This window comes from Esox lucius, chromosome 13 (genome assembly GCF_011004845.1).
Source record: "Esox lucius isolate fEsoLuc1 chromosome 13, fEsoLuc1.pri, whole genome shotgun sequence".
Lineage (NCBI taxonomy): Eukaryota > Metazoa > Chordata > Actinopteri > Esociformes > Esocidae > Esox > Esox lucius.
Window position 1 is genome coordinate 34,761,897 of NC_047581.1, and position 14,109 is coordinate 34,776,005.

The window sequence follows — 14,109 nt, forward strand, 5'->3', positions numbered from 1 at the left end:
AACGCACACAGATGTCTCCCAATGACGAAACATTAAATAACCGTTCAATGTGACACACTTTCGTTTCGGGGGTGGGGGTGGGGGGCGTGAGACATAAAACATTATAGACTTTCCCAATCTGTACCCAAATCGCTTTCGATTGAATAATGCACACTTGCTTTTGGCTGGAAAGCTGCAGTTCTATGTACACACGGCACATTTGTGTATTTGATGCTGACTTGCTGAGTGACAGAAAGCCTGAACATGTCGGGAGTGTGTTTGTGGAACCACAGAGGACCTTGGAGTGGTGACAGGTTGTGTTGGAGAGAACAAAAAAATCTCCCAGTCAGGAAAATGATCGCCCAGAGCTAGCTGTGAAACAGCTCTAGCTCCAGCTAGCTCCCGCCACTAACAGCTTGTGTGGGCTACACTGACAGCACTGTCAGTAAAATCAAATCAAATTGCTGTTAGCTTTCATTTAATGACATCCGTCCTCTTACCTTGGATGTCATTGGGTCCAAGTGTAATGGCTTTACAACTGTTGAGAGGGAGGTTTTCTGGTGCATAATTATTTACTCAGTATAACCCTGACAACAAATGCATATGCAAGTTCGCCCATACAAATGTGAACCAGTTCCACTCCACCGACCGACTCGAACAAAGCTGACATTTAACATTTCTTTAGCCTACTTTATGTTAATGTCACTGTGTATTTTTTTAATGAATTGTGTGTGAGTGCTATGAGTGGCAGACAGAGTCAGTCTATTTAATGTTAGTCATAAAGGAGAATGTGTGTTCTGGGCTCCACCCCAGGACTTTGCTCAGACAGCAGGACTTAAATGAGCTTCCATCTGGGCCTTTAGTCCGCCTCTCAACTGTCATCAAAAACACACCATTTACTCCCACACGCACACACACACACACACACACGCACGCACACACACATGCACCTCTGTTACCCACTTTTTACAGAAACATACGCACCCTTTCTCTGTTTTATATCCATACTTCTCTCTCCCGTTAATTTCAGGATTCAAGGTTTACTGTAGGAATCACAGTTGTAAAATTTCATGTACTCTTCACATGGCACAGCCAGAAGAGGACTGGTCACCCCTCTGAGTCTGGTTCCGTCCTAGGTTTCTTCCTAAGGTTCAACCATACAAGGTAGTTTTTTCTAGCCACTGTGCATCAACTATGCTGTTGCTTGCAATTTGGGGTTTCAGGTTGGGTATCTGTAAAAGCACTTTGTGACAACTGCTGATGTGAAAAGGGCTTAAAATACATTTGATTTATTTATTTGATTGATTGAATGTGTGTGTATGTGTTTCAGCTGCCAGGCTGGAGGCCAACTCCGGGTGTATGGGCTATGTCAGGAAGCCCTCCCACCCCAACTCTACACAATGTCCCACCTTTAGCCCTGAGGTGTGGGAACTACCTGCAGATTAATCAACTCCACGGGATTAGCCTCCACCACAATCATTTTCACTGCACACAGCTCACTCACTGCACGGAGATAACTGCACAACCGCTAATACATAGAGATAGAAAAAGACGAAACTGTGAAAAGAAGGAGAAAGACAGCAGTTTGGCAGCAAGAGAAGATTTAAAAAAAAAAAAAAAACACCAGTCAATTCTTGAAAATAACAATGGACAGAGCAGAGGTGGAGAAGACCACAGAGTTGTAGCTAAACCAAAGGCCGAGAGAGATAAGTGGATGAGACATTTCTGGAGGGTTTCACCACCACAAACATGTCAATCACCTAACCCCTCCCGCCACCTATCCCTTTACCATTCTCCCAATGAAATGGAACTGGTCTACAGGATGGTGACACCCTGTAGGTGAGTCTCCACGTCCCACCACCCCTCACCACCCCCAAACAAAAAAAGGGGGCAATGGGATATGAACAAAAAAAGGGGCCAAGGGGATATGAACAAAAAAAAATGGGGCTTATTAGATATGAGGATATGAAGGCACATTTCACAGCACTGTGACTTACAGAAACCCTATCCTGTGATTAGTCAGTGCTTTGACATTATCTTAAGTTCCTTGTCAGAATTAATTTAGTGTGGGTGGGCTGTGGCTCTGTCTGGGGAGAAGGGAGCGGGGAGAGGGCAGGAAGAGATCCCTTTTAAATAAGCCCCTGCTTCAAACCAGAATGGCCGCCTGAGAACCAAATATCTGCTCTATCAAAGGGCCCCATTCTACAGCAGTGAAAGAGCCTGAATGAACCGCCTGAAAACAGATCCCCCCTCAGCTTGCCTGTGGTCCACTTAGTGCCCTCAACCTGCCACTGAGGCCGCACACACACACACACACACACACAGACACACACACACACACAGACACGCACACACACACACACGCACACAGACACACACACACACACACAGACACACGCACACACAGACACACGCACACAGACACACGCACATAGACACACGCACATAGACACACACACACACACAGACACACGCACACACACACACACACACACACAGACACACGCACACAGACACACGCACACGTCCACAGACACACACAGACACACACACACGCACACACACACAGACACACGCACACACAGACACACAGACACACAGACACACCCACACACAGACACACACACACACAGACACAGACACACGCACGCACACACACACACACAGACACACACACACAGACACACGCACACAGACACACACAGACACACGCACACACACACAGACACACAAACACACAGACACACGCACACACAGACACACGCACACACAGACACACGCACACACACACAGACACACGCACACAGACACACGCACACACGCACACAGACACACACACACACTCACACAGACACACATACGCAGATCAATGTTTAAGGTACACACATGCACACCAGCAGAGAAACACTTCCAGATAACAAGGCAAGACAATGGTGTCTTCAGGAAGGGTCCCATTTGAAGAAACCTAAAGAATTATAGTATTTTGATTTGGGAAGCTGGACCCTTTGTCAGACTACATATTACTACCTCCTTCAATTAGGGAGCAACTTGTAGACTATGTAAGCCTGGGCCCAAAAACAGGTTAGAGAGACTTCCTCCCACATTAGGTAATGGGATCTCTCTCATGAATTCATTCTAAATCTCTTTTCATGTCATACTTTCTCCAGATGGAAAGATTTTTCTTAATTTCTTAATTTCTTCCTCACTTTCTTCATCCTTCCCTTAGTTTCCTCCTCTTCCATAATTTGTCCCAAACACCAATATGTGTATCAGACAGCTGGTGTGTGTGTATGTGTGTGTAGATGTCTGTGTGTGTGTGTGTGTCTACGTGTAGGTGTGTGTGTAGGTGTATGTGTGTGTGTGTAGATGTCTGTGTGTGTGTAAGTGTATGTGTTTGTAGATGTCTGAGTGTGTGTAAGTGTATGTGTTTGTAGATGTCTGAGTGTGTGTATGTGTGCGTGGGTAGATGTCTGTGTGTGTGTGTGTGTCTACGTGTAGGTGTGTGTGTAGGTGTATGTGTGTGTGTGTAGATGTCTGTGTGTGTGTAAGTGTATGTGTTTGTAGATGTCTGAGTGTGTGTAAGTGTATGTGTTTGTAGATGTCTGAGTGTGTGTATGTGTGCGTGGGTAGATGTCTGTGTGTGTGAATGTGTGTAGGTGTGTGTGTATATGTAGGTGTGTGTGTGTGTATGTGTGTGTAGATGTCTGTGTGTACGTGTGTGTGTGTAGGTGTGTATATGTGTGTGTAGGTGTGTGTGTATGTAGATGTCTGTGTGTGTGTGTGTGTGTATATATGTATGTGTGTGTGTAGGTGTGTGTGTTTGTGTGTATGTAGATGTCTGTGGGTACGTGTGTGTGTGTAGGTGTGTACATGTGTGTGTGTATGTAGATGTCTGTGTGTACGTGTGTGTGTGTAGGTGTGTATATGTGTGTGTAGGTGTGTATATGTGTGTGTAGGTGTGTGTGTATGTGTGTGTGTGTATTGGTGTGTATGTGTGTGTGTGTGGCAGAGGCCCACCCTGGTGGAGGTCCAGTATGAGTTAGGCCTTTCCGGCGTCTGCCGGTCTTAAAATGGGAAGAGATGACTGACCCGAGGAACACAGTGAGGTGGGACGCCTTATTTTAAGCCCAATTCTCCATTATCTATCGCTTTGTTCTCATAATGGTCATCCCTCTACCTCTCCACAGGAACACAAAATAACCCTTTAATGCTTAGAAGGCAGAAAAATGCCTTGGCCTTCAGTAATAAGCCTTGAATTACCCACCCAAGGGTTTTGGTTTCAAGATGTGGACTCTTCAATTATTTCGTTCCCATTTTCCCCCCAAAAAGAGGGTGAAGAAATGAGGGGTGAGACGCGGACGCTAATGGTGCCAGAGTGAGAGGCTTTGTTCAGCCGCCACATTTAGCCAGTCCCTCATCGTCCGTCCTCGCCCTCGCAAGCCGCACAAAGGATAAAAGAGACAAAATATAGATTTCTCCATCTCTCTTTCTTTCTCTTTCACTCTCTATGTCCTGTCTCCTCTCGTTCCCCTCTCTCTCTCTCTCCCTCAGAACGTTGAGAGCGTACTCCGTGTCACTCTGCTCTGAGTGTGGTACGTTTTCAAAGAGAGAAAGAGGGAGAAAGGGAGAGATGGTCTTGGGAGAGTGAAAAGGATAGGGTGGCGTCTCTAGCAAGCCCCCTGTGGGTGTTGGTAAGAATACCGAGGTTCCCATGGAAGCGGCTTTCACACACCTCAAAATTAACCAGCCATATCTGGGCCGAAAATCAGGGGTTGGGTTCCCTTTCATGTGCAGTATAAATCCCAAAATGAGACATGATTAAAAAAAAAGTGTCTACGCTAGACTGACACATCAGTCCAGCCGGGCACATATCCACAGATAAGATTCACTCATTTACCACAGCTGGATATGATGTCATTGTCATGATGTACGACCATCGAATTCAAATGGCTGGCCAACTCTAAATGGGTCTCTTTATTCAAACACAATCAAAGGAAGACAGACAGACCATGCCAGGTAATCATTCTGCATTAAATATATGTGAAGAGAAAAAAAGCCATATAATATAATATAATAATAATAAATATATATATATATATATTAGTTTTACAAAGACACACACACACACGTTATCTTTATCAATGTGCTAAAATATTTAGACTTACAACAGAGTTGGATACCACAAGGCCAGACAGACCTTGTTGAAGAATCTTCTCAATGGTAATGTATTGAGCACAACACTTTCGTAAAATTGAAACTGTATTTCTGAGACACAGACTGGAGTGCAAATCAATATTCAGTCTGAGGGCCTCCTCTTCTACAGCGAGCTGCACAAGGACAAGAACTGGGACAACTCTGCTCAAAACACTGTGTGTGTGTGTGTGTGTGTGTGTTATTTTTGTGTGTGTGTGTGTGTGTATATGTGTCTGTCCAAACTCTTTGAGTTTCACCTTCTGTCAAAAAGACTTTGACAGTAAAAAAGAAATAGAAAAAAATTGTTGAGAAATAGATGGACCCTCTGGACAGCTCCATCAACCTACAACATTTCTCAGGATGACAAGCTCATTGCTCTACCAGGCAGACGGCTCATACTCCACCAGATGGCACAGTGCCCAACTATGCCAACATCCTCTACTGCAAAGAGCATTTGACGGCTGGCCAAGCGGAAAATAAGAATGTTAAAACAAACAGAAACCTTCCTTCATTCATAAGCATGAAGGTATCTATAATAATATATATAATGATCTAAATGGGAAAGAAATCCACTCCGACTTCAGCCGCAGCTGCATAGACTTCTTCAATGGTTGTGCTCATATTCCCAGAATCCCTAGGGCCAGGATCACCAGGTCACATGATCTCACTACAGCCTACATTCATCAAGCAACTCAGACTATGGTTGCCAATCTAGAACCAGTCTTGCCTTGGTGAATATGAGGGGGACCTGGTCCTAAATCTATAAACATGCGAAACACATTGACACTTGGTGAAAAAAGGCTCTGGGTCATATATAGTAGTTACAAAGGGGGTTCTTAAGGACACTGACCTGTCGGCATTGAGCTTGAGTTTTTCTTCTGTGTCTCTGAGCAGCTGTTGGACATCCAGCTCACTGGGAATCCCAGGAACAAGAAGCTCTACAAAGGCATGATCCTGGGGAAGGTGCCCCTGCCACTCCATCAGGCTTGGACAGAGAGAAGGAGCAGGGGAGAACGAATGGTGAACAGGAAGAAAGAAGAAGATACCAGCAATCAATAACGCTGTCACTTTATTTGCTAATTATTTGGATCAATTTGTTTAAAAAAATAAGATATATCTCTTTAAACACCTACATTTACATTATGTACATTTGGAATGAAAGGCATCACATGTAAAGATATTATGTAACACAGGCCATAAGGTAAAACTGATCTTCACACACAAAAAAAACATTCACAAACACACACACACTCAAGTACAACAAATGAGACAATGTAATCCTATTTCTCATGAGGCCACATAGTTATCAAGTGCTTTAAGTCAACTGCACCTTACATCCCGCCTCAACATCATCCTCTCCTATGTTTTACATACAGTGGGTGGGGCCTTATCCAAAATATATAACCTAAACATATTCTCAGCAAGTAAACTACAACCTGTTTACATACAGTAAAAAAATAACTAGAAGCGGGGCTATTCACTCAGGATTTTGAATAATCCATCCGTGACATTGCACCTCAGTCTCGAGTGGCCACGGCGTTTAAAATATCAGCCAATGGCGCACAGGCAGGGCTCTGCCCATATCAACACCAACATCATGAGTCAAGTGGAATGTAATGGAGAGTGTCAGTGTCAATTTGGCTTTCTCACTCTCCTCTCCCCTTCATCTGCCATGATTGTAATAATCCTGCACGTAGGCCTCGCCGACACGCCCGACAGAAAGCTCAACATTCATTTTGCCTGCACTAAGGGAGGCCTGTCCAGTTGGACAAATATTATTTTCCTCACATGACAGTCTCCGTAGTTAAGCTTGTACTTTATTATTTCCTCTGTCTCTCTGTCTCTCTCATCATCATCATCATCATCATCCTGTGTGCGCTTGCTGTCTGGGAGAGTTTATAGAGTGACTTCTGGAGACGTGTAGATTTTCAATCTGCGGATTAGGGACCCGACAGTGTAATTACATGAACGTGTGTGTGTGTGTGTGTGTGTGTGCAAAATAGAGTCTGGTGATGATTGTGTGGTATGCGGGGTATGCATCAATGCATGCGTGTGTGTGTGTTACACGTGAGACTTGAGCGAGAGGTTCACACTGTCACCACACAGGGGCTCATTAGCAGCCGAGGCAGTGGATCTCCTTTGTCTTGTCATTATCTATTTTAAAGGCAGATGTTGAGAAGCCCCAGTGTATGTCTGACTGCTGCCACTGGGATGACAGGGGCTCTCTGAGAGAAACCGCGGTCTGTCTCCTCTCACACAGTCCCATTTAGAGCAATGTGTTTGTTCTGGATTATTTAGCAGCTTGTTCCCTAGCTGCCATTTTAGAGCCACTTAGAGCAAGTCAACTTAAAGTCAACACAGCTTTAAAGAGGGCACCTAACCTCGACATTTAGGGAAACATGATCAATTAATAAGCAGTTTTAGATTATTAGATTTTTTTCGTACATGTTCGGATGTTTAAGAGAATGATTTCTGCTCTCACTATTATTGTGTCTTACTATGACTCCAAAATAGCGGACTCATGTTTCTTCTTATTTCATTATTTTGATTGGCTACTGCTTACATCATACAATACTGTAAACACCTCAGTTTGCCTACATTATTTTACTATAATTATACAGGTAACTGGAACTAATACCAGTTGTAATAGCATTGGTTGGTGATGTTGCTTCATTAATAATACTATTATTCATAAAATCATTATGAAAGTGACAATTGTTTAATGATATGGTGCATTTAGGCCCTATAGCTGTGTTTCAACACGAAGACCAAATCTGATCATCTTATTCACCTACTGGTCTTTTCATCTTTCAGGACAGCTTATTTGGCAATACTTGATTAAAAGATTAGTGGTGGGAAAATTGTGTAAATCTATCCTATGACCCGTGAACTATATATCACACAGACAGCAACACTATGTTATAATGTAGCCCAAAAAGGTAATGCATTCTTATTATACTCAACCAGCACAGCCTGAAGAGGACAGGCCACCCCTCAGAGTCTGGCTCCTGTTCAGGTTTCTTCCTAGATTCCGATTCGATCGGGGAGGTTTTCCTGGCCACTGTGAATTAATTCTTGCTGTTGCCTGCTTCTTGGGATTTCAGACTGGGTATATGTGTTAAGTAATTTGTGCTTAAATAAATGTCTTTATGATTGATTGAATGATAGTGATCCTTACGTGTTACCTCAACACAGTCAGGCATGCCAGATATAAGTAAATGCAACATAGTGTGCTCTATTTGGGCATTTTCTCTATTTCAATTTACCAGCGTCATACTGAAAATGTGAATGTCATGTAGGAGGGACAATGCAGTGTACTGGATCTCTTTTAATCTGTCATTGTTCTCCAGAGGTAAAATACCAGCTGGAGACAAAAGCAAAATGAACAGTGAACAAGAGCTTGAAAACCGATATTCAACTAAGTTTTCTGTTACATGCATTCAAAAAAAATATAAAATACATAGAGGAAGACAATAAATTGTTACATCATTGAACATGGGACAGAAATAATGACTAAAATAATTAGCCCGTCCAACGCTTGTAAAATGTGTACTTTGTCGACTGTGGGATTCGAACCGGCAACCTTTTGATTGGTGGCCAAACACTCTTTATCACTTGGCTATAAGTCAACTGTAAACCACTATAAATGATGATATTTCCAAACTATAAGATCAGAATAATACTCTTTTAAATTTTGATTATGATAATGTCCTAATTGGGCATCGGTAATGTATCAGTCTGTTTGGGTGGGATGGTAAATCAGTCCCGTGTAAAGATATTTGCAAATTAGTTTCAGAGCTTTTGAGTAAAAAGAGGGAAAAATTGTATTAAAATATTAGTTTTTTATATTTGTTTGATTTAAAAAATAGATAAAATGTAGGTATAATTAGATGATTAAAACTTTTAAATAAAAAGACTGCACTTTCACTTTAACTGTAATGTGGATTAAAAAAATAGTGAGACACAAACTAGAGTAGTTCATAAGCTTACCTTAGGCTGTAGATAATTTCAGTCTTTTCAAATTCACTGGAATGTGATATGGAAAAAAAGCTGGTACCAAAACTCCAAATACGCCATTTCACTTCAAAACTATTTGGACAACCATTAATAAAAGAAAAGAAAGATAAATATTTGAGACACATTTTTTGGTTAATACTTTCTTACATTTAAACATTTGCAAGTAGTTTGGGTTTAGACTGAGGAAGTCAGGTGAAATATGCTGCTAAATATTATTAATGTATGACTATATGTTAAAAGAGTAAAAATACATTGATGAACAAATAAAATAAAGTTGCACCTTTACAATTTGATTTCATCTCCAACTCCCTGTGAGGTCAGAGCCCAATGTGGGGAGGGCCAGCAAACATTGATGTCTTGACAAACTTGTATATAACAGCCTCGCGTGCACGCTACAGTGCAAGTCACAAGCTGTGAAGAAGTGTCTTTAAATGCACTTTAATGACAGTAGTCGGCAGTGTCCCAATCCCACTGGTGGTTATTTAAAATCCTCTAGTCATATCCTACACTCTACTCTATTGACGAATAAAGTCATGAATTGCAATATAATGGAAAAAATAGGCAGGCATTATAACTGTAATTTCATAAACGTGACTGTATACAGTCATTCGCATACGCAGTTATTTTACTTGGGTAACCTATACGTTTATTAAATTATTAAGACTCCGTATTCTTGGGCAAAATAGTAAAAACGATTATGAACCTATTTTAAGAATACAACTCTAAGAGAGTTAATAAACGCATATTAGAACATTGTAAATAAGGCTAAAAACAGACGAAATGCTACAGACCTCTCGATCAGAGTGCACATTTCGTTCCAGTCAATGAAAATCTATTACAATCTGCTACATTGCTTCACAAGCCGTGTGGTAATCTAAATTAAATCACACAGCGAAAGCGTCTGTAACAACCACCCGGAAGCAACAGCAGAAAAACTTCCGCAGTCGGAATAGTTCAAATTTCAGACCATAGGGGATGTTGTTTTTATATTTCTGATTTCAAATGTTTATTGACCTGACATCAATCGCGTCATCGAATTTATTTATAATAGTATTAAGTTAATACTAGCATTATCAATAATTCCATCACGCATTGGCAACATAATTAGAGTTTTAAAGAAAATGTGTCAGGTACCCCCCTCCGTCCCGCAGTTTACTGTCAAGATTGGGCTATCTTAACTTCGAACAGGAAGGGTGGCAAATCAACTCTATTTTGCTGAGATATTTTAACCCAAAGATTTTTGAAATGCCACGAAATAGAGTGTAGTATTGTTGAGAGATTTATTGTTACGAAAAATGTCACTCAAAAGAAATAACACGTTGATGTTTTGCAGAATGGTATCTGCTGTTAAGTCTCTAGTCAAATGTTGAATCAGTTTAGGCGCTAGCTAGTCGCTACAAGCCAGTTTGTAAGGACGTCACATGCTTGAGTTAAGGTACCAAATAACATATGTACTACTATGCAGCTATACGCTATTTAGTTAAATGGGTCGGTGCGATTTCCTTGCGATACCTAGTGCTCGTACGATGTATGTTTGGTTAGATATGAACGCTACTGCAGTTCGGCTAGCTAACCATTAATTTGACATCTCCAGTGATGTTATGTTCATGTAAAATGTCAGGAAATTCACAGCTTGAGCGTCTATTTTTTTAGCATTTACATTATTTTGACATTACATTTAGATGTTTATCTAACTACGTACACCTCCGGTGACCATTTGTTTAATACTTTTGTTGGAAAGGTGGAGTACAGTCTTGCTTGCCGTGATGACAGGTTATTGTACCTGAGGCTAATCGTTATGTAATTGTTGTCAATCAGAATGGTGGACACCAAGCACGTTTTCCAAGTGTCTGGGATCAAGAATCTCTATAAGAAGGGGAAGTTGCTCGAGGGAATTCATCAACTGGGTGGGAAGTACATTGGTGGCTCAGTAAGTGCTGACAATCATGGCTTAACTTCCAACATTTGTTTTTAAATTGAAACGTATTTGTTCAATAGGGGAAACAGTAACCAATTACCCCCGTCTCAGTTCCAAGGTGTTACGCTGCTATATTATTGTGCTGGGGGGATATGAGGAATGCACTACTAACTTTTCTAAATCAAATAGACTCTGGATTTAGCCCAGAGAAATGTTTTTATTATTCCAATTGGACTCTTAATATCTCACCCGACACAGCCAGAAGTGGACTGGTCACCCCTCTGAGCCTGGGTCCTCTCTCGGTTTCTTCCTAAAAGTTTTTCCTAGCCACTGAAATTCAACACTACTGTTGTTTGCTCCTTGGGGTTTAGGGCCTGGTGTCTCTGTAAAGCACTTTGTGACAACTGCTGTTGTAAAAAGGGCTTTATAAATACATTTGATTTGATTTTGTTTCCCAAGTGTAGTTTCGGCCATTGAGAGCTGAATGGCATGTCTCTTTCCACTGAAAGAACAATTTACAATGGGTGATTATTATTGAAAGTTATTCTATTTGTTGTTTTTTATATGTAGGGATGTCATTTTCACTCTAATTACCCTTGTCCCCCATTTGCTTACAGTCTTAGGGGCACACATTTTATAAAGTTGGTATTCTGGCTTTACCCTCACCACGGTGCACTGCAAATACACCCATGACAATCTGTGACGCATAAATCATTAAAATGGATTGTTTGTCTTTGGGAGAACTTTTAACTCTGAAATGTTTCTCAGCCTAATCTTCTACAGTATGAAGTACTGCTCATCTGACCGGCTATTAAAAGATAATTCTGACAGTTGTGGTATTATGAAAGCACTTTGTACACCACGTACCCTTCGTTGGTTGAGTTACATCTGATTTGTTGACTTTTCCAGGGTTATAACGATCGCACCACCCATCTCATTGTCACCCATGCCCCCATGGCCAGTGAGAAGTTCCTGGCAGCCTGTGCTGGAGGTTAGTGAGGATGTATGAGCACTGCAGTCAGAGATTCAACATTCTTGGCAAATAGTTATGGCTGATATTCATCTAACACAATTGGCCATTGTCGAAACTGATGTTTTGTCATTTCTGTACCGGTGGCCCCTGGCAGTTATGATGGTTCTCATTTAAAAATATAATGCAAAACGCAATAAATATATATACGGGTGCTGGTCATAAAGTTAGAATATCATCAAAAAGTTGATTTATTTCAGTAATTCCATTCAAAAAGTGATACTTGTATATTATATTCATTCATTACACACAGACTGATATATTTCAAATGTATATTTATTTTAATTGTGATGATTATAACTGACAACTAATGAAAATCCCAAATTCAGTATCTCTGAAAATTTGAATATTACTTAAGACCAATACAAAAAAAATATTTTTTAGAAATGTTGCCCAACTGAAAAGTATGAACATGAAAAGTATGAGCATGTACAGCACTCAATACTTAGTTGGGGCTCCTTTTGCCTGAATTACTGCAGCAATGCTGCGTGGCATGGAGTCGTGGCCAATTAATTGGCTGCATGGCCAATTAAGAACAGGGATGCCATGGTCCTTTAACCAGGTACTGGTAGTTTTGGCACTGTGTGCAGGTGCCAAGTCTTGTTGGAAAATTAAATCTGCATCTCCATAAAGTTGGTTAGCAGCAGGAAGCATGAAGTGCTCTAAAACTTCCTGGTAGATGGCTGCGTTGACCTTGGACCTAAGAAAACACAGTGGACCAACACCATCAGATGACATGGCACCCCAAACCATCACTGAATGTGGAACCTTTACACTGGACTTCAAGCAATGTGGATTCTGTGCCTCTCCTCTCTTCCTCCAGACTCTGGTACCTTGATTTCCAAAGGAAATGCAAAATGTACTTTCATCAGAGAACATAACTCAGCAGCAGTCCAGTCCTTTTTGTCTTTAGCCCAGGCGAGACGCTTCTGACATTGTGTCTTGTTCAAGAGTGGCTTGACACAAGGAATGCGACAGCTGAAATCCATGTCTTGCATACGTCTGTGCGTGGTGGTTCTTGAAGCACTGAATCTCCCCCACATTTTTGAATGGGTTTTGTTTCACAATCCTCTCCAGGGTGCGGTTATCCCTATTGCTTGTACACTTTTTTTCTACCACATCTTTTCCTTCACTTCGCCTCTCTATTAATGTGCTTGGACACAGAGCTCTGTGAACAGCCAGCCTCTTTAGCTATGGCCTTTTGTGTCTTGCCCTCCTTGTGCAAGGTGTCAATGGTCGTCTTTTGGACAAGTCAGCGGTCTTCCCCATGATTGTGTTGCCTACAGAACTAGACTGAGAGACCATTTAAAGGCCTTTGCAGGTGTTTTGGGTTAATTAGCTGATTAGAGGGTGGTACCAGGTGTTTTTCATTAGTTGTTATACTCATCAAACTTTAAAGAAATAAACACTTGAAATATATCAGTCTGTGTGGAATGAATGTATACATTATACAAGTTTCACTTTTTGAATGGAATTACTGAAATAAATCAACTTTATTATGATATTCTAATTTTATGACCAGCACCTGTGTATATATACACACACATTTTGCATGATATATATATGTATTCAGTATTTCACAAAAGTAAGTACACCCCTCACATTTTTGTTAATATATCTTCATGTGACAACACTGAAGAAATGACACTTTGCTACAATGTAAAGTAGTGAGTGTACAGCTTGTGTAACAGTGTACATTTTCTGTCCCCTCAAAATAACACAACACACAGCCATTAATGTCTAAACCGGGCTCAAAGTGTCAATATTTTGTGTGGCCACCATCATTTTCCACCACTGCCTTGACGCTCTTGAGCATGGAGTTCAACAGAGCTTCACAGGTTGCCACTGGTCCTCTTCCACTCCTCCATGACAACATCACAGAGCTGGTAGTTGTTAGAGACCTTCCGCTCCTACCCCTTCCATTTGAGGATGCCTCACAGATGCTCAATAGGGTTTAGGTCTGGAGACATGC

The 14,109-nt window shown here is 41.3% G+C and overlaps 2 protein-coding genes across 10 annotated transcripts in view; one reads left to right on the plus strand and one right to left on the minus strand.

The window, feature by feature from the left end:
* The window catches only part of kiaa0825 (KIAA0825 ortholog), a 133,311-nt gene extending 123,243 nt beyond the window's left edge, over window positions 1-10,068 (minus strand). Inside the window, exons 1-3 of one of the 3 annotated variants that reach the window (XM_034296604.1) lie at window positions 9,470-10,068; window positions 9,163-9,261; window positions 6,023-6,157 (exon numbers count right to left, since the gene is read on the minus strand). In XM_034296604.1, coding sequence (XP_034152495.1) covers window positions 6,023-6,153 — 131 coding nt within the window. In that variant the 5' untranslated portion in view covers window positions 6,154-6,157; window positions 9,163-9,261; window positions 9,470-10,068. Of the gene's footprint in view, window positions 1-6,022; window positions 8,278-9,162; window positions 9,262-9,469 lie in introns of all 3 variants that reach the window. The other 2 variants (XM_034296603.1, XM_034296602.1) reach the window with 2 other exon arrangements.
* A 312-nt stretch (window positions 10,069-10,380) lies between these two features.
* slf1 (SMC5-SMC6 complex localization factor 1) overlaps window positions 10,381-14,109 on the plus strand; it is a 49,062-nt gene continuing 45,333 nt past the window's right edge. For 6 of the 7 annotated variants that reach the window (XM_034296192.1, XM_034296197.1, XM_034296195.1 and 3 more), the window contains exons 1-3: window positions 10,660-10,717; window positions 11,008-11,119; window positions 12,017-12,098. In XM_034296192.1, coding sequence (XP_034152083.1) covers window positions 10,674-10,717; window positions 11,008-11,119; window positions 12,017-12,098 — 238 coding nt within the window. In that variant the 5' untranslated portion in view covers window positions 10,660-10,673. Of the gene's footprint in view, window positions 10,625-10,659; window positions 10,718-11,007; window positions 11,120-12,016; window positions 12,099-14,109 lie in introns of those variants that run through there. The other variant, XM_029124880.2, reaches the window with a different exon arrangement.